This window comes from Salmo salar, chromosome 17 (assembly GCF_965601325.2).
Source record: "Salmo salar chromosome 17, fSalSal1, whole genome shotgun sequence".
NCBI classification, from domain to species: domain Eukaryota; kingdom Metazoa; phylum Chordata; class Actinopteri; order Salmoniformes; family Salmonidae; genus Salmo; species Salmo salar.
This window is the reverse complement of record NC_138307.1, coordinates 45,350,823-45,373,578: the sequence shown is the minus strand read 5'-3', so window position 1 is coordinate 45,373,578 and position 22,756 is coordinate 45,350,823. Positions and strand designations below refer to the sequence as shown.

Sequence of the window (22,756 nt, the reverse complement as noted above, 5' to 3'; positions counted from 1 at the left end):
GTGGTGCACTCCATCAACAGCAGGTGCATTTCAAGAGCGGCAAATTTGAATCCAAATAAATGTCAAAATTCAAATTTTTCAAACATACAACTATTTTACACCCTTTGAAAGATAAACATCTCCTTAATCTAACCACGTTTTACGATTTCAAAAAGGTTTTACGGCGAAAGCATAAATTTAGAGTATGTTAGGACAGTACATTTACAAGAGTTGTGTGTAATGTTTTGTCAATTCAAAGACAGGGTCACCAAAACCATAAAACCAGCTAAAATGATGCACTAACCTTTTACAATCTCCATCAGATGACACTCCTAGGACATTATGTTAGACAATGCATGCATTTTTAGTTCTATCAAGTTCATATTTATATCCAAAAACAGCGTTTTACTATGGCATTGATGTTGAGGAAATCGTTTCCCTCCAATAACCGGCAGTCAAGTCAGCGCCACAAATTAAATAATTAAAATTAGAAAACATTGGTAAAATATTATATTGTCATTTAAAGAATTATAGATTTACATCTCTTGAACGCAATCAACTTGCCAGATTTAAAAATAACCTTACTGGGAAATCACACTTTGCAATAATCTGAGCACTGCGCCCAGAAAAATACGCGTTGCGATACAGACTAGACGTCATGTTGGGGAGATCTAAAATCGAAAATACTATGTAAATAATCCATTACCTTTGATTCTCTTCATCAGATGTCACTTCCAGGTATCACAGGTCCATAACGAATGTAGTTTTGTTCAAAAAAGCTCATCATTTATGTCCAAAAATCTCCGTCTTGTTAGCACATGATCTAAGCCAGCCGGACTTCTCGTCATGAACGAGGGGAAAAAATATATTTACGTTCGTTCAAACATGTCAAACGTTGTATAGCATAAATCATTAGGGCCTTTTTTAACCAGAACATGAATAATATTCAAGGTGGACGAATGCATACTCTTTTATAACGTATTGGAACGAGGGTACCCAACATGAACTCGCGCGCCAGGTGTCTAATGGGCCATCATCGTTCCATGGCTCTTGTTCGGTCAGATCTCCCTCCAGAAGACTCAAAACACTTTGTAAAGGCTGGTGACATCTAGTGGAAGCAATAGGAAGTGCCAAAATATTCCTCAGCCCCTGTGTTTTTCAATGGGATAGGTTTAAAGGTAATACAACACATCAGGTATCCACTTCCTGTCAGAAAATGTCTCAGGGTTTTGCCTGCCAAATGAGTTCTGTTATACTCACAGACACCATTCAAACAGTTTTAGAAAATGTAGGGTGTTTTCTATCCATATGTAATAAGTATATGCATATTCTAGTTACTGGGTAGGAGTGGTAACCAGATTAAATCGGGTATGTTTTTTTTATCCAGCCGTGTCAATACTGCCCCCTAGCCCTAACAGGTTAATTACCACCCATGACTGTTTTTTTTGTGACCGTTCTTAATTCATTCTTTCATTTTCAGTCCTGTGGCCTGAGTGAATTCCTAGGCAAACATCATTCAGATGTAACTCTTTATGACAAATTACATAGCTCATAAGGCCTTATTTTGAGGCCTAGTTTTACCCTAATTCAGTGGCCTGAAACTCATGGTTTACAGGTCATATCAGGCTTGTAAGTAGTTACCCTACCTGCAAGTCACATTATTCTGGCTTACAAAGTGATGTGTAATTCCTATTGGACTCCAGCCAGAGTTAGGCTATCTAAACAGTTGGAATTTGTATGACTGCCAGCGTAAGAAACATACAGGAGAGTACCTAAGCCATTTAAACTGGAACTATTTCAGTAACGGGTGCAAAAAATCCAACTATTGGATTAGTTTAGAAAAATGTATGTTATTTATCTTTGTATAGCATAAGATTAATCAATGTATAAGCAAAAGCACAGATATTCAAAAATAAAACATCTACCTTATATAGAGCATGCTGGGAAATACATATTTGCCTTTAAAGATACCGCCACAGTGACAAAGCCATTAGTTCCTTTTAAGTGGAATAAAGTCCTCATTGCACTTTATGGTGGGTATTGAGGGTTCAGAAAATATGTTTGTACCCTGGGAAACAGAAATGTACCTTCACCTTGGAGTGTGATTGTTCCATTTTTATATTCAAAATATTGGTCACAGAAATGTACCATTTATACTAGATTATCCATAGAAGTACCCAAAAAGGTACAAACAGAACCATGTGAGATCATTGTGTGCCTCTGAAGGTACACGATGTGTATTTTGATATTTTTGTACCCCAGGGCCCAGTTTTTAAAATGTTATCTAATCGGATTCGGCACTCGGATAGGATTAAATGCATAGAAATACAATGAATAGAATGGGCGTATCGTTGACAAGAATTGGGATGCCCATTCTATTCAATATATTTCTATGCATTTAATCCTATCCGATTCCTGAAATCCAAATCAGAAAACCTTTTGAAAACTGGGCCCAGGGAACTATTTGTAGCCTAACCGTAGGGTGAAAAAAAATGGAGTTGAAGCGTTTTTTGATAATTGATGTTAAAGGTTTAAAATTGCATGTTTATTAAAACCCTTTTTTTCAATACATTATTAAATTGTTTGAAAACCCTGTTTGTAAGCTTTTAAATGATATCAAAGTCAATCTGTCTAATGGTAGGGTGGGGTATGCAAAATGGTTCAACTTTGAGCACCTCTATATCCTTAATGTTTTGGCATTCAGTTAAAAAATGTAACTTTCTGACTAATTCTACGCATGGCAAGTTTTGTTCAAATCAAATGGGGTGCGGTCAAAAAGTGATTAAAATTAAATAGAATGACCCCTTACCCTTATTTCTAAGAGTGTAAGTAGCTAATCCTGTGTGTTTGATATGTGCTCCCCTCTCCTCCAGGGTGATCAACGCAGGTAAGAGTTCCCTGAATGAGGACCAGGCGTGTTGTGAGGTGGTGGTGGTGAGAAAGAGACCAGGAGACTCCACCACCCCCATTAAGACCCCCACCGCCAAGAGAAGATCCTCGCTGCCCAACGGAGAAGACCTGGGGTTGAAGGAGAACAGCGCTGTGAGAGACAGAGGCAAACACACACAGGCACACACACACATGGGTGCCCATACATGTACAGAGCATTCGGAAAGTATTCAGACCCCATGACTTTTTCCACATTTTGTTACGTAACAGCCTTATTCTAAAATGGAATAAATAAAAAAATATCCCTCATCAATCTACACACAATACCCCATAATGACAAAACAAAAACAGGTTTTTAGAAATTTTGCAAATGTATTAAAAATAAAAAACAGAAATACCTTATTTGCATAAGTATTCAGGGCCTTTGCTATGAGACTCAAAATTGAGCTCTGGTGCCTACTGTTTCCATTGATCATCCTTAAGATGTTTCTACAACTTGATTTGTGTCCACCTGTGGTGAATTCAATTAATTGGACATGATTTGGAAAGGCACACACCTGTATACATAAGGTCCCACAGTTGACAGTGCATGTCAAAGCAGTAACCAAGCCATGAGGTTGATGGAATTGTCTGTAGAGCTCCAAGACAGGATTGTGTCGAGGCACAGATCTGGGGAAGTGTACCAAAACATTTCTGTAGGTCCAAAAGAAGGTCTCAAAGAACACAGTATCTTCCATCATTCTTAAATGGAAGAAGTTTGGAACCACCAAGACTCTTCCTAGAGCTGGCCGCCAGGCCAAACTGAGCAATCGGGGGAGAAGGGCCTTGGTCAGGGAGGTGACCAAGAACCCGATGGTCACTCTGACAGAGCTCCAGAGTACCTCTGTGGAGATGGGAGAAACTTTCATAAGGACAACAATCTCTGCAGCACTCCACCAATTAGGCCTTTATGGTAGAGTGTTCAGACAGAAGCAACTCATCAGTAAAAGGCACATGACAGCCTGCTTGGAGTTTGCCAAAAGGCACCTAAATACTCTCATCACCATGAGAAACAAGATTCTCTGGTCTGATGAAACCAAGATTGAACTCTTTGGCCTGAATGCCAAGCGTCACGTCTTCACCAACCCTACTGTGAAGCATGGTGGTTGCAGCATTATGCTTAGGGGATGTTTTTCAGCGACAAGGACTCTAAGACTAGTCAGAATCAAGGGAAAGATGAGCAAAGTACAGCAAGATCCTGGATGAAAACTTGCTCCAGAGCGCTCAGGACCTCAGACTGGGGCAAAGGTTCACCTTCCAACAGGATAAAGACCCTAAGCACAAAGCCAAGGCAATTCAGGAGTGGCTTTGGGACAAGTCTCTTAATGTCCTTGAGTGGCCCAGCCAGAGTCCGGACTTGAACCACGATCAAACATCTCTGGAAAGACCTGAAAATAGCTGTGCTGTGACGCTCACCATCCAACCTGACAGAGCTTGAGAGGATCTGCAGAGAAGAATGGGAGAAACTCCCCAAATACAGGTGTGCCAAGCTTGTAGCGTCATATCCAAGAAGACTCGAGATTGTAATCACTGCCAAAGGTGCTTCAACAAAGTACTGAGTAAAGGGTCTGAATACTTATGTAAATGTCACATTTCTAAAAACCTGTTTTTTGCTTTGTCATTATGGGGCATTGTGTGTAGATTGAGGGAAAAAACTATTGTCAATTTTAAAATAAGGCTGTAACGTAACAAAATATGGAAAAAGTCAAGTGGTCTGAATACTTTCCGAATGCACTGTACACACACACACACTCTTTGTCTCTCTTTCTCTCTCTCTCTTCCACACATTCTCTCTATCTATGCGTAAGCACACAGACACACTTGTCTCTTTCCCTTAATCCATGATACTGTTGAGATTTAACCCATAGGCCATGCACATCCACTGGCCTTTCTTTTTCTCAGAATCCTATACCTTCTCTAGAGAGGATGTCAGTGGTCTCTGGTCTACTGCTTCCTGTGTTGCCTATTGCCCTGAGCAGGCCAGGGATGACTATCACTCAGCCAGTGCCAGCAGGCACATCACAGCGCTGCTCAGTGATTGGTTTGACCTCTGTAGCGTACACATGTGATTGGTCAGAGTGAGTCATGATGCGTTACTCCAGTATTGCTGTTTTACAGAGCGAGCTCGTTACATGACTCCTACAAAACAAACCGAAATGTCTTAACACCAACATTTCAGCTTTGTTTTTCGTTGCTCTTATCCGCTCATGCAATACATTACCTTAATCTTTTCTGCCATAGTTTTAATGCTTTTGTATTTGAAGCAGCAGGGTACACATGTAACCTCCAGTTGTTTGATACCATAATTGCCTCTACTCTGACATAATTTCCTCACCTTTTTTGGTAGTTGTTGAATGGGGCTTGTTGCAAACCCACAGTGCACACACACACACACACACACACACACACACACACACACACACACACACACACACACACACACACACACACACACACACACACACACACACACCACACACAGGGAGAGAGGGGGCAGAACTCAACAACCTTATGTACTGAATGTTCAACAGGGGTCATGTGTCATTCAAGCAACTCTTTCTCTCTCAGTTGATTACTTAGTGCTCTGAGAAGATGTGCTGATGTATCTAATAATAGCAGGCAAGTCCGTTGAAACACTAGTGTGGGTGAATGAGTGGGGATGGTTTATTATGTAGAGTTTAATGTGTATACACTGATCCTCTTATAGAGCCCTTCTAGGGACAAACAGACAGGTTTCTGGCAAGTTTAGCTCTTGGCCAGAAACACATGGGCCTGGTACTACATTGACTGGCACGATAGACTTTGTACATACTGTATTAAAGCAACAGTTGGCTAGTTATAACTACGGTAGTTTGATAACCCATTTAGAAATCCTCCTGAATGAAGGATGAACTGTGACTAAACACCATGAAAATAATCAGTTTAAATTAGATTAAGCATATTAATCTGACATGCTCCCGTCGGCCACCTCCAGGAAAATATTTGATCAAATTAAACACAATAGCCTCCTGAGTGGCGCAGCGGTCTAAGGCACTGTCTACAGTACTGCATCGCGTCACTACATACACCCTGGTTTGAATCCAGACTGTATCATAACCGGCCGTGATTGGGAGTCCCATAGGGTGGCGCACAATTGGCCCAGCGTCGTCCGGGTTTGGTGGTGTAGGCCATCACTGTAACTGACTTACCTAGTTAAATAAAGGTTACGTTTTTTATTTATTATTCTGATAGCAAATCAATGCTATCAATGCTATTGAAAAATAGACTACAAAGTATCCATTCTATTCTATTTCGAAGCAAACATATTTATATTGTCCCCCCCCCCCCCCCCCCCCCCCCACACACACACACACACACACACACACACACACTCACATCCCTACAGGACTCAGAGAGTCTGGTATTCTACTACTGGGCATTGTTCGACGGCCACGCTGGCTCCGGGGCTGCAGTTGTGGCCTCCAAGCTCCTCCAACACCACATCGTCAAGCATCTCCAGTCTGTCCTCGAGGTCCTAAGGAACCATGTCGTTTTACCACCCACCATCTTCGGTGAGGAGTCTAACCACCACATGACCCCCGGGATCCACCGGGCCACTCTGACCCGGGCCGCATCACTCCGTGGAGCCGTTGGCGCCCCCAGCTCCCCCTGCACCCCTCCACCACAGAGGTTCTTCACAGAGAAGAAGATCCAGCACGATAGCCTGGTGATGGGAGCCATGGAGAACGCCTTCAAGGAGATGGTGAGTACCTACCATGGCTGTTGTTGTTGCATTGTGTGCATCTCAATGAGACGCTATTGTTTGAGGGAGAATATCAGAGTTGCGGAGATGTTGCCTCTGTCCTGGTTAGATGTGCCTTATAGGTATTTTTCCTCACAGACCTCTCCCTCCCTCCCACCTCAACCCTGACCCCTCATCCCTCATCCCACCACCACCTTCACCCATTTCTAACTTATCTAGTCACAAATCCTCTTTCTATCCTCTCCATATCATTTCTCCACCATGTCTATTCATCTCATCACATCATCCAGGTCACAATCCACACAGAGAATAGCCCACCATCTGGTGCAGTGTGACATATGTATCAGTACATACAATGCTCAGCCTAAAAATACAACTGATTGTCACTGAGTGTACTAAGACCTAATAAATTAATAGCTTCAGTTCCATCTGTATGTTTGACTTAAAGAGTAATTGATTATTGAACCATGTTATCAACCATCTAAATCACTGTATTTCGTTAAAACAACTAAAATGTGATAGCTTCCTAAATTGTTTCCTCCTGCTGTCTTCCTGAGGATATGGCTTTATCTCTACTTTCTTTATCTATTCTTTATCATACTTGTGGTTTACATATCCTTAATGGAGCAATCTGCAGTTCAAACAATAGCAAAGTGTTCACCCCACCACTGATTTGGTAAATAGCTGAGTGATGGGACTGGAGAAATATAACCACTCTCAAATTCATAGACAGGACTATGGATGCAAGGACGGACCATTCACAAGATCAAAATCATAGTTTTAACGAAGTTTTGAGGCTATACAGTGTTAGTTTACAATTACTTTGTTTACAAACAAAACAAGCGTATATTGTGGGTTCTGATGGTCTAGCACAATTGAACTAAGCTCATGAGGCATTTATAAATTATATTCTTTAAAAAATCTATCGCAGATTACCCCTTTTTAATCTCAATGCACACAACTGTGGTTTCTGACTATGATTCAATTATGACATGCTATTTTATCAAATCAATTACCTAACGTTTAATTGATTACGTGATTGAATTAAACCATGCAACAATTAAACCATTAATAACCTGGGGCACCACGGAAGCATTCATTTATATAGAGCGGTTATCTCCTGAATCCACTCTCTTAAAGATCTGAAGATCTTTTATATCAATAGCAGTCAATTATTAATCGTCACCTTGATCGGTCTCATTCTGATTGTCGTAAGTACTTGGTTATCTGCATGAACCCTAACTAACAAGTTGAATCAGCAATACACAAATTGGCTTAATTACTTATTTACTAAATACCTAAATAATCACACAGAATTATATATATATATATATATATATATATATATATATATATATATATATATATACACACACACAGGATAGATCATACATCGATTACTAATCATGTCATGAAAAGCCCCTAGTGGGCTAACCCGATAATGATGGCTGGTTACACAAAGGAAGGGGGTTGGGTTTGAATGAAAGAGCGGGAAGACTGAGGGACAAAGGGATTGGGTCTCTATCGGACCTTGAGACGCTATGCTACCGTAAATACAGAATATTATGCATTCTAATAACCGCCCTTTCGGAAAAGGAAAATGCAAGATATATATTTACTCTGAGCTCCACTTCGATAGATGGGTCGAAGATTGAAGACTGGTTTTCCCAGCAGAGATCACCATTGTCCTTTTGAAGAATCTTTCTGGTCGTAGTGTTGTAGAGCGGATACGTTAAAGTACCCTGTTGTTCTTAGGAGATTGTCTGTCCTTTCCTAGGCCACATACGTTTACAGCTGCAGCTGATAACTCAACGTCTAGGAGGTATCACTTCTTCTTTAGTGAATAATAGTTCAAAGTTCATACCAAGTTGCCATAATCAGCTTGCACTGTATTCTGGCTGGTCTATTCGAAATTCACCATTCCAGCGTGGTGATCGTCACCTCCACGTTGAAATTCGCCCTATTAAACGTTAGGACAGCAGTCCTAACATTTCTGGAACTAAATGTTAATTTTGTTAGGGTGTAGTTGAAATTATCCCTTTTAAACGTACGGACACCAGTCCTCACATCATCGAGAACTGAGGTTTACATCCGTCAACAGGCTTTTGTATTGGGGGAGAGAAGGGTATGTTTCATAGTTCTCAACCAATGTCTGTTCACTTGGGTGTGGCCACGGACTGGACCTACGTTTTACTATGAAACAATCTTATTTAGGAGGCTAAAATTACATTTCATCATTTCACAAATAGTTTCATATTTAAACATTTAAATTGCACAACAATTCCATGTGAATCTGATAACTAGAATGTGTAGACTTTCCTGTGGTAACACAAGGCTTTCCAAGAGTCCATTCTGTAGAGTGGAGAGAAAAGGGGGAAAGGTATTTATGGGGGGCGTCATAAACACACATGATTAAGTGCATTTTATGCAACACATTCATATAAAATCCCAAGTGGCAGATAATTACAGTCAGAGATGGGCAGTATTTGTGTTGCATGTATTTGAGATATGTATTTCAATTACTTCTAAGTAATTTGTAAAACACTTGGCTGAACTACACCCCAATGTATTTTGTAACAACATACAAAATACTTTTCTATAACGTTTTTATAACGGTTCACAATTTTGTGGCCCCCTTTCAACCTGCGTTGGTATCAGAGGTCTAATGCACTATGGTGTGATAAGAGCGCCTGCTAAATTAACAAAATATAAATGCATATGTAAAAATGAACAATTGCAAAGCATGCTGAGAATTATTCTAGTGAGCTCCGCCTGAAACGTGGCCAATAGATGTATGTTTATTTTCACATTTACATTTTGTTCATTTAGCAGACACTCTTATCCAGAGTACATTCAACTAAGGTAGATAAACAACAACATATCACAGTCATAGCAAGTAAAAAGTTTATGTAACCGTTACAGATTAAACAACAACTAGAGCTGAACTGTTTTCTCTAGTATACATAGTTTTTCCTATACTGACCAGTATATAGTGTCGTGTCTTTGGCTATGCCGGATTAAGTGATATGACATGCTAACCTATAAAATTCTTTCTCTGTAATTAATATTACCTGATTAAGCTAATCATGTAAATGTAATTAACTAGAAAGTCGGGGCACCACGGAAGAACGTTTATAGAGCCGTTATCTTCCGAATAAACTCTTAAAATACTTAGTAATACTTTACATCGGTAGCAGTCAATATTAACCCTTATCTTATTTTCAGTCTCATAATGAAAGTTGTAAATTCTTGGCTATCTTCACGAACCCTGGCTAACAAGTTGAATCAGCAATACCAAATTGGGTTTAATTATTTATTTACTAAATACCTAAACTTATCACACAGAATTACAAATACACCGAATACACATGATGTCATACATGATGGCTGGTTACACAAAGGAAAGGGGGTTGGGCTTGAATGAAAGAGCGGGAAGACTTAGGAATAAAGAAACAGCAGCTATGCTATCATAAATACATTATCTTATGCATTCTAAATTACCGCCCATTTGAAAAAGGAAAATGCAATAAATATTTACTCTGAGCTGCACTTCGGTAGATTGGTCGTAGATGCTGGCCGGGTTGGCCAACAGATCTTCCTGTCCTCTGAAGAATGTCAATGGTGGTAAAGTGGATACGTGGTGGTATCTTCGTCTGGTTGTTAGACTGGATCCGTCGTCCGTCCTTTTCTAGCCCACGTCTACAGCGGCCGCTGCTAACTCAACGGCTAGGAAGTATCACTTCTGTAGTGAATAAGCTCAAAGTTCATACCATTCGCCACCAAAGCTCACGCTGAGGTTGGCTTAGTTCTGTACTTGACATGTGTGTCCTTCTAACGTAGAGGCTGCAGACCTCACGTACTGGAACAACGTGGTTATCTTTTCGTCAAAGGCTTATATAGTGGAGAGGGGGAAGGATGTGTTTCATCGTTTATAACCCCTCCTCTTCACAGGGGTGGGCCACTGATCAAGCAGGGCACTTTCCTTATGAAAACCCAAATCTCTCATTTGGAAGCTAAAATTACATTTAATCTCCTAACAAACAATTTCAATATCAAACATTTCAATTGCATAACAATTCCATGTTACTCTGATAACTATAGGGTGTATACTTTCTCAGGTACAGTTTATGTCGTCCTGTCATCAGTCATAATGTCTCAGATGACAACCGAACTGACATACATACTCATTACGTTCCCAAGCATATTTCCAACTGGTTTTATTACCAAAATATGGTTCCTTTTCCCCATTTGTTTGATGTTCCCAGACTCTCTATATTTAACACAGGCTATTCAAGTCCTTCAGTAGGGTCAGAGAGGGGAAGGGAGAAAGGTATTTATGGGGGGGGGTCATAAACCTTACCCACAGGCCAACGTCATGACAGTCCCCCCATGTTGGGTTCAATCTTGCTATTAACCTGCATGTTGTAAACCAACATAAAAATGAACGTGGGTTGTCCTGGTTGTGGATCATCGTTGTGGTCCCCATCTGGCGGTCGACCCGGGTAGGGTGTCTGCAAATGAAGAAGTCCGCTCCAAGGCTGGGCAGCAGATGTCCAGTTGGTGGTTGCTATTGCAGTCCCCCCTCTGGTGGTCGACCCGGGTAGGCTCTCTGCAAATGAAGAAGTCCGTTCCATGGCTCGGCAGCGGATGTCCGGATTAGGATCGCCGTTCCGGACCCGTCGTCTGGTCGTCCAGACTGGAATATCTGGGCAGTAACTTAGGCAGATGTTAACAACGCACACACACTCATGAAATATATCATTACATTTCCTCCCAAATGAGCGGCGTTGTGGCACTAACTGATGGTTGTATGGGGGAGTTGTTTATGGCTCTATCACTTTCTATGTGCCGAAGAAAATGAAACAAAATGAATGAAAGCATAAACAAAACAAAATATAGTTATGCCACCTTAATCATCTAATTGGACTGTATTCTATCTACGTCCATGGTCTTGGCAAAATTACCCTATCATGGCATTGTCTAATGTCATATTTAGGGCTTTCCTAATTTGCGGGGTGGCACTTAGGGTACTATCCTAAGTTGACAACTATATGATAAGTCTACAGCTGTAAGGCACTAGTTTTGGGCAGTCTACAGGGATGACCTCGGACTTCTGGTTAGAAAACTGGTAAGTGCTGTAGAGTCAAAGGCCTAGAAGTAAATGTTCAACTTTACTAAGGCTGGTATTTTGCTTGGACCCTTAAGTGATCCTAGCATAAATCCTAATTGGATGTTCCGTTGTGCATGTGCGTTTATGCTTACACAATCGCGCATGTCAAGGGAAGAAAACCAAGTATCCTGGCAGATTACAACTTGTTCAGAATGAGTCTGACGTAGTCAGGTAATTTTCAGGTCAATGCCTGGAGGTCAGTCAGAATTGGTGTCAAGGGAGTCTGTAGTAGTTTTCTACAAGTCACGGTGTCTTCCACTATTGTAGTGGCGGTAGGTATGAAGTCTATTTCATAGCTATGTTATCCACGGAGGAGCTAACCTCACGACGGAAGTACTCTAAGTATTAGACCAGTCGTACGTGGTGTGATCATGGTTCATGACTTCTAATAATTTTCCTCCTGAATGGAGGGTCCTATTTATTAGTGACGTGTGTTAACCATTGGAAGAGTGCAATGGAGATTCCCCTCCACGCGTTGCACTCTGAGTGACTCCTATGTCGCTATTATCAATAGCAATTTAACTTGTGAGGTTACTAATCCTCTTACTGAGTGTTGCTGGACTGACTGTGGTATTGGTACAGGTCTTCAAGGGGTCCAGTTGTCCTACCGATTTATTCTGAAATATTATCTACCGGAACACATGATTGGAGTATATTACTAGCTGTATTGTAGTTTAACCTACACATGGCAAGGAATGATTATTGTTGCCATTTGTTTTGGAGGTGGACAAGTCCATTGGACTTCCTTTACGACCAGTGTGGTACACCTCAGTACTATCTTAGATGTGTTCTAAGATAATCCCCGTCTAGGGGCCTGTCTGCTCCTCACCGTTCTCATAGGGGAGTTTACAACTAGATTTGATTTATGCTCTGGCGGCCTCGTACGGTGTTGTCCGTAGTCTCGACCCCCCCCCACCGGCCTCGATGAGGCTCATCATGGGTCTGGGCTACTATTCACCCCCTTTGTGTCTCGGGACCCCCCCACCAGCGGGTGGTGTTGGTGTCCGAGGCGCAAACGAAAAGGTCGGACCCTATGTACGAGTTGTCAGTGGCCGCGTTATTATGAGAATGGCTGTAACCTTTCAACCAAATCTCCTGGTGTTTGTGCTTCAACACCCTCAGTGGCTGTCGAGGTCTGTCAGTCACCACCGCGTCCGCATGTGGCAACCTCTTCAGTACCTGCAAACTGAGACAAGGATATCGGTCTGTGATATCGCAAAGTGTTTCACCAGTGGGAGTCATCGGGTCAGTTGCTGGACTGACGCCATTAGTGTCATTGTAAGGGGTGACAGTCCCCAACAAAGCAGAAGGTGTATCATCGGAAGCAGAGTGTACTCTGCGCATCAATGTTTTTCTTGCTGAGACGGCCGCAGTGCTTGCGGAAGTGTCCGAAGAGCAAGAGAAGTTCATCTCAACTACCGTATTGCACGACTGCAAGGAGGAGGGAAGTTGCTCATTCACAGAGACAGCTGGCTCGAAATCATGAAAAGAATGGTCAATCAGATTGGCTGATGGAATGTGTCGAGATATCGTAATATCTCCTTGGATCGGATTCTGCACCAAGAGGTTTCTAAACGTCTTTTTCGCAAGGGGTGCTTTCGACAGATACCCCTCGTGAATGACTGCGTTGCAGCTAGCGTTAGGGGAAGACAGTGTGGTCAGTGGAGAAGGCACTGTGGCCTGTGACCATACCTGGTTGGTTTTCTAATCCATCAATGGGAGTAACCGATCCATCAAGTCTGCTCCAAGTAGTAGGGGTACAGTTTCGATGCTGGTAACATACACAGGGTGAACGAGCGATACGTCCTTGAAGTGTAGTTTCAGCATGACTCTCAACTTGAGAGGCGAGGTAGTCTGAGTGACCCCTCGAAGTGTAGTTTCGCATCGCTCCACTTTTAACCAACGTTTAGTTGGCTTCAAAGCCCTTTTGAGATCATCAAACAATGTTTGAGAGATGAGTGATATTGTCGCACCCGAATCAATTAGCGCATGACAAGTTAAGCAGTCCTCCAGGACTGTTTCCAGGTATGGCCGTTTAGATTCGTGGTTAGTGGACATATTCCCCACAAAGTGGAGTGGTCGTTCGCAACGACGTGATGTGCCATTTCTGTTCAAGGTGGAAGCAGATTGACTTTTCCAATTTTGAGTGGGCTTGGCTTTAACGAAGCGTTTGACCTTTTTCTTCTTAACTTTTGTATCAGAGTCTACCGACAAAGCCCGGGGCTTGATTCTTGATCAAGCGGGCCCTGGATAGGGTCTTGAATGAGAGCGGGAGAAATTTGAACTTTAACGTCTTTGCTATTTGTGTTAATTTCTGCGGACCTGGTGTCCGGTAATTCCCCGTCTAGTCCTTGTGACTTATCTTTTACACTTTTCTCAAGTTGTTCTCGCTTTAGTTCTTCCCGTAGTGGGACTTCTGGAGAACATTGGTCTACGTTTTGATCGTCCATCAACCCTTTGTTACCCTTGTGCTCTGACACTTTGTGTGGGTTGGGTGCAGGAACGTAGCGAACAGGTCGATTGTAGCGGTAGTCGTTTTGAAGGCGACATACTTTACAGTTATTTCGACCGCGGCGGTTATTGGAATCATGGTTTCGTGGTAGAAACTGTTGTTGTGCGTCATCTCTCGATGCTCCAATACCTGATAATGCACCCTCTAACTGGAGTGAGTGCTCCTGGTCAAACTTCAAAACCGAGTGGTCAGGGCTCTTAGAGTTGCGAGCTTTTGATGCCTCAAAAGCTGTGCTTGCAAGCTCTCTGAGTTGTAAGATAGGCAAGCCAACGTGGGCTGCAGGGCCCAAGTAGGTAATGAAGGTGGGATACATGTTCGACAGAAACATTTGTTTAAATGGTAACAGCTCTTCCATTCCTGTTTCCGTGAGTAGGCCAAAGTAAGCTGAACGAAGCCTATGATAGAAAGCTTGTGGGTGTGCGTTCCGAGCATGTTTGACCGTGTTAGCCAGTGAGCTATCGTGTTTGCGAGTCGCAGAACCACTGAATTCTAATTTCAAAGCTGTGGCAAGTTTAGCATAGTCATTTAGCACGTGTTGCTGTTGTAGGCGAATGAACCTCGTCACGTGTCTATTCGACGTTCGCTTCAACAGGTAAACCCTGTCAGAACCCGTAGCATTCGGGTAGCCACCCAACGCGTCCTCTATGTCAGCTAGGAACGTCTCAGTATCGTTTGGCTGACCTGGAACGGGGTCAAAGGTGGGGAAATTCTTGACGAGTTTGTCAAGGTATTCCGCGCCAAGCGGGCGGAGAGGGTTGGCTTCATCCTGAGGAGAAATTGGGGCCGACAGGCCAAGAGGAGAAGCCAAGCTTTGGCTTTGTTGGCCAAGAGGCTCCATATTACTCAGTGCCGAATGGCCAAGAGGAGAAGACCGAGGGACACATGATGGAGGCAATGTCTGAAACCTATCGTCTTCACTCCTTTGAGTACCGGACTCCGGTTGCTTGGATGGGTAGTCATGCTGTAGAGCGTGACCATTCTGGACTTCCTCCAGATGGTACCTAAGGGTGGTCTTCTGCTGCATTGCAGAGTCCACTTGAGCGCTTAGAGTACCGATTTTGGACACGTGAGTGTCACCTCTGCTCCTTTCGGTCTCAAACTTATCTGTCATGGTTTGCAGATAGAGGTCTCGAGTACGGAGCGAGAGATTCAGTGATGAGATTTCCTCTGCTTGCTTAGAAATCAATATTTCCATCCTCATCACCTGAATTCTCTCATCATTCAATTGGTCAGCGACTTCAATAAGTTCTGCTGATTTGTCATCCAACTTTGTCATTGTGTTCATCAACTGATCGTCTTTGGTCTGCAGAATTTGGAGTAGAACATTGTTACCTTGAGTAACGTTCAACAAAACTGCCTGCATGTTATCAAATTGCACGTTCCTGTTTGTAGATAACTCGACAGATTTATCTAGTTTGGCGTGGACTACATCGCATTTAGTTTTGGCTAAATCGAGTTGGTCCTGCAGACGATGATTTTGTTGGAGAGTTTGTGCTCGTTCATTGTCATAAGTATTTGCAATTACTTTTAATTCTTCCGATTTCAAACGCAGTTCCTCGACTAGCAGAATGTTTTCATTTCCTGCTTTTGTCAGTAGTTGCTCAGTTCTCTCCACCTTTGCCCTCATGTTAGCCATGTCTTGCACGTGCTTCAGCTGTGCACTGTGGTATTGGATCGATGCCAACTTTTGATGGCGATACATAAGTGCTAAAGTGGAGAGAACCGTCACAAAGCCTGTGTTTGATGGTTGATTTTGGAGAGCGTTCGCAATTTCGGCTGTGTTTTCGCTAATGTCATAATTAGTGTTGGTATCCCTGCTGAGGTCAGAGATCGATCCTTTTATGGGTTGAGGTTCACTAATTAGCGGAGGAGTGGTGACCACCTCCTTTGGTAGCTTGCACATTATTAGAAAAATTTAGAGGAAAAATGTTCCTATTTTTTTTCCAATGTTTGGGTTTGGAATTCATTGGAAGCTGCAAAGACAAGTTTAATCTATTTATAGATGTTGACGAACCATCAGTACTGTACCAGTAATGTGGAAGTTGGACGTGAATGAATTTGCAAAAGCAAATTGAATTAATTAATCAATGCCAATGATTAATCCTACCTGGGTAGGCTATCTGGGTATTAAACTTGAATTAACCTGAGAGGTTGCTTCATCCAAGTTAATATGGGAAGTTTAAAAGTGTCTCATTTGATTGCAAGAACATTAAGGTATGTTCAACAATTTAACTTATTAAATTGAATGAGATGATAATCCATACAATCTCCATTGATTGGATATCATAAGTGTAAACAGTAGTTCAAATGTTGGGAACACTCCCCACTATGGTACACTTCTTCCTTGGGCCGAAGCCACATGGGATTCCCGCGGGGGCGGGACTTCTGTCAGTACTGGATTACTGAATGGGTTTTGCAAAAACCAAATTTTACTGATTGATCAATTTTAATGATAAATCAAACCTGTATAGGCTATTTGGGATTTAAACTTTAATTAACCTGAGAGGTTTATTCATCTAGGTTAATGTGGAAAAAAGATTACAATGTCTCATTTAGAAAACTCATCAATTTGGATATTATTTAAAAGATCCACTTCAGAATGTAAATCTGGCAATTTCACTTATTAGTTCAATTGAATAAGACATCGATATCCGTCTGGATATCACGAGTAACGACTTGAGTGTCACCTGACTAATTCTTCTTGAAGGAAAGTACTGGTGACTCTTCAGAGGTCCCTGCTGGCACACGCTGAAATCAAACGGAAGTACCCAGGGCGGGTTCCGCAAGTCGGATGAATTACAATGTGGCACAAAACAAAATGGCTGTTTTCCCTTTTGTTAGCTTAGCATCTCGAGCAAGCTAATCCTACTTTTTGCATATTTCAGCATAACATAGGATTCCCTTGGCAAGGGAAAGGTTTTACTCATAACGTATTATGTTCAAACCCTTTTCGGCGATATTTGACGATATTTTAACCGGAACTCGCGGCAAACAACGAAATGCACCGTGGTCTACTCGCATCGAAACGCGAGAGAGACAGAGAGATACTTATCGCTGGTCAAGCAAATCTCTCCTAAATTTCAATCGGCTGGCTCTTTGTCCTCGCTCGAGAAATTAATAATGACCTAGACAACACGCGTCTGAAACGCGAGAGGCAGAAATAGCCCAGCGTTTGGCCAAACGCGCTATTTCTCAGATAGCTTTATCAGCCATCATACATAAATGTATAGCTTATGCTCGCCACTGACTACGTCAGAGCACAACACGGAGGCGATTCTCCAGAGCACACACGCACCAATAATTCCGGTCTACAATTCCCATAATGTATATAATAAACTTGGTATATTATGTAATCTGCTTTTCAATTTTATATAGGCTGAATCAAAATGAAAGCTTCATCCTATTTTAGATTCCTCGCACGGGGGCTCCAAATGTCGTGTCTTTGGCTATGCCGGATTAAGTGATATGACATGCTAACCTATAAAATTCTTTCTCTGTAATTAATATTGCCTGATTAAGCTAATCATGTAAATGTAATTAACTAGAAAGTCGGGGCACCACGGAAGAACGTTTATAGAGCCGTTATCTTCCGAATAAACTCTTAAAATACTTAGTAATACTTTACATCGGTAGCAGTCAATATTAACCCTTATCTTATTTTCAGTCTCATAATGAAAGTTGTAAATTCTTGGCTATCTTCACGAACCCTGGCTAACAAGTTGAATCAGCAATACCAAATTGGGTTTAATTATTTATTTACTAAATACCTAAACTTATCACACAGAATTACAAATACACCGAATACACATGATGTCATACATGATGGCTGGTTACACAAAGGAAAGGGGGTTGGGCTTGAATGAAAGAGCGGGAAGACTTAGGAATAAAGAAACAGCAGCTATGCTATCATAAATACATTATCTTATGCATTCTAAATTACCGCCCATTTGAAAAAGGAAAATGGAATAAATATTTACTCTGAGCTGCGCTTCGGTAGATTGGTCGTAGATGCTGGCCGGGTTGGCAAACAGATCTTCCGGTCCTCGGAAGAATGTCAATGGTGGTAAAGTGTATATGTGGTGGTATCTTCGTCTGGTTGTTAGACTGGATCCGTCGTCCGTCCTTTCCTAGCCCACGTCTACAGCGGCCGCTGCTAACTCAACGGCTAGGAAGTATCACTTCTGTAGTGAATAAGCTCAAAGTTCATACCATTCGCCACCAAAGCTCACGCTGAGGTTGGCTTAGTTCTGTACTTGACATGTGTGTCCTTCTAACGTAGAGGCTGCAGACCTCACGTACTGGAACAACGTGGTTATCTTTTCGTCAAAGGCTTATATAGTGGAGAGGGGGAAGGATGTGTTTCATCGTTTATAACCCCTCCTCTTCACAGGGGTGGGCCACTGATCAAGCAGGGCACTTTCCTTATGAAAACCCAAATCTCTCATTTGGAAGCTAAAATTACATTTAATCTCCTAACAAACAATTTCAATATCAAACATTTCAATTGCATAACAATTCCATGTTACTCTGATAACTATAGGGTGTATACTTTCTCAGGTACAGTTTATGTCGTCCTGTCATCAGTCATAATGTCTCAGATGACAACCGAACTGACATACATACTCATTACGTTCCCAAGCATATTGGGGGGGGGGGGGGGGGGGGGGGGTCATAAACCTTACCCACAGGCCAACGTCATGACAATAGCCTTTTGTGTAATTCCTTGCTCTGCTGAGTTTCTGATTATCGCCATGGTGTGCTTTCTGTGTGTGTGTTTTTGTACAATGTATTTTACCAGGGCATAGTCTGTCTTTTACGCACGCAACTCTGATAGAGTTTCTCTTTACCCATGTCCTTTGTATACATTCCTGTGTGCTATTTTTCATGTTGCCTCTATACACTGACGTGATAATGTTGTAGATTTGTTTTGTATATAGTTATTTACCTGTCATGTGACATTTACCTGTCCCCACCCCTATTTCTAGACACACATCAGCTTCCGTCCACAATGCTGCCTAGATTATAAAATACAAGTATTTTGTAGTTTATTTTGAGACATTGATCTTAATGCTATTTTGTAATTGTATTTTCTAATTTTTACCCAGCCCTGATTACAGTCAGCTACCAACAGCTGTTTTGTAGGCAGCTGTCTATTCCTTGTGGCTTTACTCATAGTATTTTTCATATTGACTCAACTCTCATCATCTCTCAGAAATTGTATACTGTATATGGCCTCTAGATGGCAATGTAAGTTAATATAGGATGCTCTTAAGTCTCCCACCCTGAGCTCCTTCCCATGTAAATTTAATCTGCCTTACTCAAGCTTAACCCATCTCATGTTCCCCTAACATTTAGTAAGGCTAAGGCCAGTGAAACTGCCTGCATTTTGAAGAGCCTGAGGCTCAATCACCCAGGAGAAAAATACTGTAACCTTTAAAGAGCATTACCTGCTGCAGGGCTTAGTTATACTATCCATCGGGGCAGAAAGGATCTATAGTACAGTAGTATGGGAGATGAATTTATGAACATATCCTTTCTCTAGACTGAGTACACTGTAGGCTTACTCGGCTGACCTTACTGTATGCGTTGACTGTTTTTTTTAAACTCATACCGACTTAAACTGTCTTCCAACCCCCACAGAGTTTGAAAGGATCTATTTATTGTTGCATATCTTTACTTTGTCTCAGAATGTCCTGCATTTCCCAGTGTTCCATTGGTTCCGTTGCGCCAGGCAAGCTCAAGCAAAAAATGATGTACTCTTTGAACTCCGGTCTGGTGGGGGTGGAAGGGCATTATCATGGCAGTGCCCTCAGCTGCCCCCTGTCTGTTCTGGTCAGAGTCATCAGATGGCCGATCAGCATCCAAGCAGAATGCGTAGGAGAGAAACCACACCATAGCTCCTCTCTCTCGCACAGACACCTTCTGCACAGACGGCACACACAGCAAACACACACCTTTCACAGTTCAGTGCATCTGCTTAGCCCCAGATCACTGTTTCTTGCCTTTTAGTTTATTCTCTTCCTCAGAAACTTCTGAAGGAAGTCTTATTGTTTTAACTCGGTGTTAATTGCATGTTATATTTGTATTCTGTCACCTATTAGTTTCATTGATTTATTTGGGGGTCAAATTCAAAAACCAACATGTTATTCACAACACCCAATTTTAGGTTTGTGTGTGTGTGTGTGTGTGTGTGTGTGTGTGTGTGTGTGTGTGTGTGTGTGTGTGTGTGTGTGTGTGTGTGTGTGTGTGTGTGGTGTGTGTGTGTGTGTGTGTGTGTGTGTGTGTGTGTGTGTGTGTGTGTGTGTGTGTGTGTGTTTTCAGGATGCCCAGATAGAGAGGGAGAAGCAGGTGTATAACATCACTGGGGGATGCACAGCACTGTGTGTTGTTTATCTGCTTGGAAAGCTATATGTGGGAAACGCAGGAGACAGCAGGTTAGTGTGTGTGTGTTGTATCTATCCTGATTTGATCCTGAACTGCCTTGTCCCAAAAATACACAAACCTACTCTTAACATATTGGTGGTACGCTAGGCTAATCTAACGTGTCAGTGTTTCCCCTATATTCATTTTTTTCATTTTTGTTAATATTTCTTCCAAGAGGCTCTTCTTAAAGGGATAAGTGCGAGATTTTGGCAATTAAGGTCAATGTACTCGCCCCCACGGAAATCGAATTAGCATAATACAAAATCCCCATTAAAAATCCCTCAGTTTAAACTAGAGATATTTGTTTTTTTCAGATTGGATGAGTCTCAATCCATGGATCTGTGACAGTGCTAGAGCGGTGTTTGTCAGACCATGAGACATCCCGAAAATCTGTCTTCTTACAAAATCGTCTGTAGTGTCCGAACGGTTTGGACTACAAACTACTATGACCCCTCTATGTAAAGGTGAGAATCTCACCCCCACAAGCGTCTTGGGATTCATCTGAATTGGTACAGCCAATCTGCGCACTTCTGTTTGTTGTGTCCAAACAGTTTGGGCTACACGCTAATGCCCACAGGCCTCACAAAACTCATCCGAAGGTCCTTACTACCAGTTAAAAAAATCTATGGAAGTATATATGGAGACAGTTTAGTGCCAAAATAAGGGGTTAGATACATGTAAAAAAAAAAAAAAAATAAAAAAAAAATTATATGTGTATATCTTATATCTCTGATATAGGACAGACACTTCAGAACAAATGTCCTCTCGATTTTTTTTTGGGGGGGGGACTGTCTGTTGTTCCATGTAGTGAATCTGTTATGCAATACATTTGTATGGGTTAATAGCAGTAAGGCCTAATTTTTGGTATATCTTTTTTTTATACTTCAAGCAGTCTTAAAAATCAAATAGCAAATGGATCCTTGGTATGACCTTCCATGTAGCTTAGTAGAACCCCCCCCCCCCACCCCAGTTTAGATAGGGCTTAGACTTTAATGGGTTAGTACAATATTTATTTTCTACTTACCCAGAGTCAGATTAATTCATGGATACCATTTCCATGTCTCTGCATGCAGTTTGAAGGAAGTTAGCTGTTCCTGTAGACTTCCAGTCATTCTTCCAACGCTAGGTAGCAATGGCTCGCAAAACTACCTTCAACTTCCTTCAAACTGCACACAGAGACATAAAATTGATACCCATGAGTTAATCTGACTCTGGGTAAGTAGAAAAAAAATATTGTACTATCCCTTTACAATATAGAACAAAATAATAATATAGGGGAAACACTGACATGTTAGACTAGCCTAACGTACCGCCAATATGTTATGAGTAGGTTTGTGTATTTTTGGGACAAGGCAGTTCAGGATCAAGCTCTCGACTTAGTGCAAGATTTTGGCAATTATCTCTGTAAGTTCATAGTGACAGGTTACAACATACTGTACCAGTCAAAAGTTTAGACACACCTACTCATTCTAGAGTTTTTATTTATTTTTACTATTTTCTTCATTGTAGAATAATAGTGAACGCATGAAAACTATGAAATAACACATATGGAATCATGTAGTAACCAAAAAAGTGTTAAACAAATCAAAATATATTTTATATTGGAGATTCCTCAAAGTAGCCACCCTTTGCCTTGATGAAAGCTTTGCACACTCTTGGCATTCTCTCAACCAGCTTCACCTGGAATGCTTTTCCAACAGTCTTGAAGGAGTTCCCACATATTCTGAGCACTTGTTGGCTGCTTTTCCTTCACTCTGCGGTCCAACTCATCCTAAACCATCTCAATTGGGTTGAGGTCGGGTGATTATGGAGACCAGGTCATCTGATGCAGCACTCCATCACTCTCTCCTTCTTGGTCAAATAGCCCTTACACAGCCTGGAGGTGTGTTGGGTCATTGTCCTGTTAAAAAACAAATTATAGTCCCACTAAGCGCAAACCAGATGGAATGGCGTATTGCTGAAGAATGCTGTGGTAGCAGTGCTGGTTAAGTGTGCTTTGAAA

General features: G+C 41.7%; 1 protein-coding gene across 1 annotated transcript in view; it reads left to right on the top strand.

Annotated features, from left to right (window-relative positions):
• LOC106575999 (protein phosphatase 1H) overlaps positions 1 to 22,756 on the top strand; it is a 68,253-nt gene that overhangs the window by 17,207 nt on the left and 28,290 nt on the right. Inside the window, exons 2-4 of the mRNA XM_014152795.3 lie at positions 2,853 to 3,021; positions 6,293 to 6,649; positions 20,653 to 20,765. Coding sequence (XP_014008270.1) covers positions 2,853 to 3,021; positions 6,293 to 6,649; positions 20,653 to 20,765 — 639 coding nt within the window. The remainder of the gene's footprint in view (positions 1 to 2,852; positions 3,022 to 6,292; positions 6,650 to 20,652; positions 20,766 to 22,756) is intronic.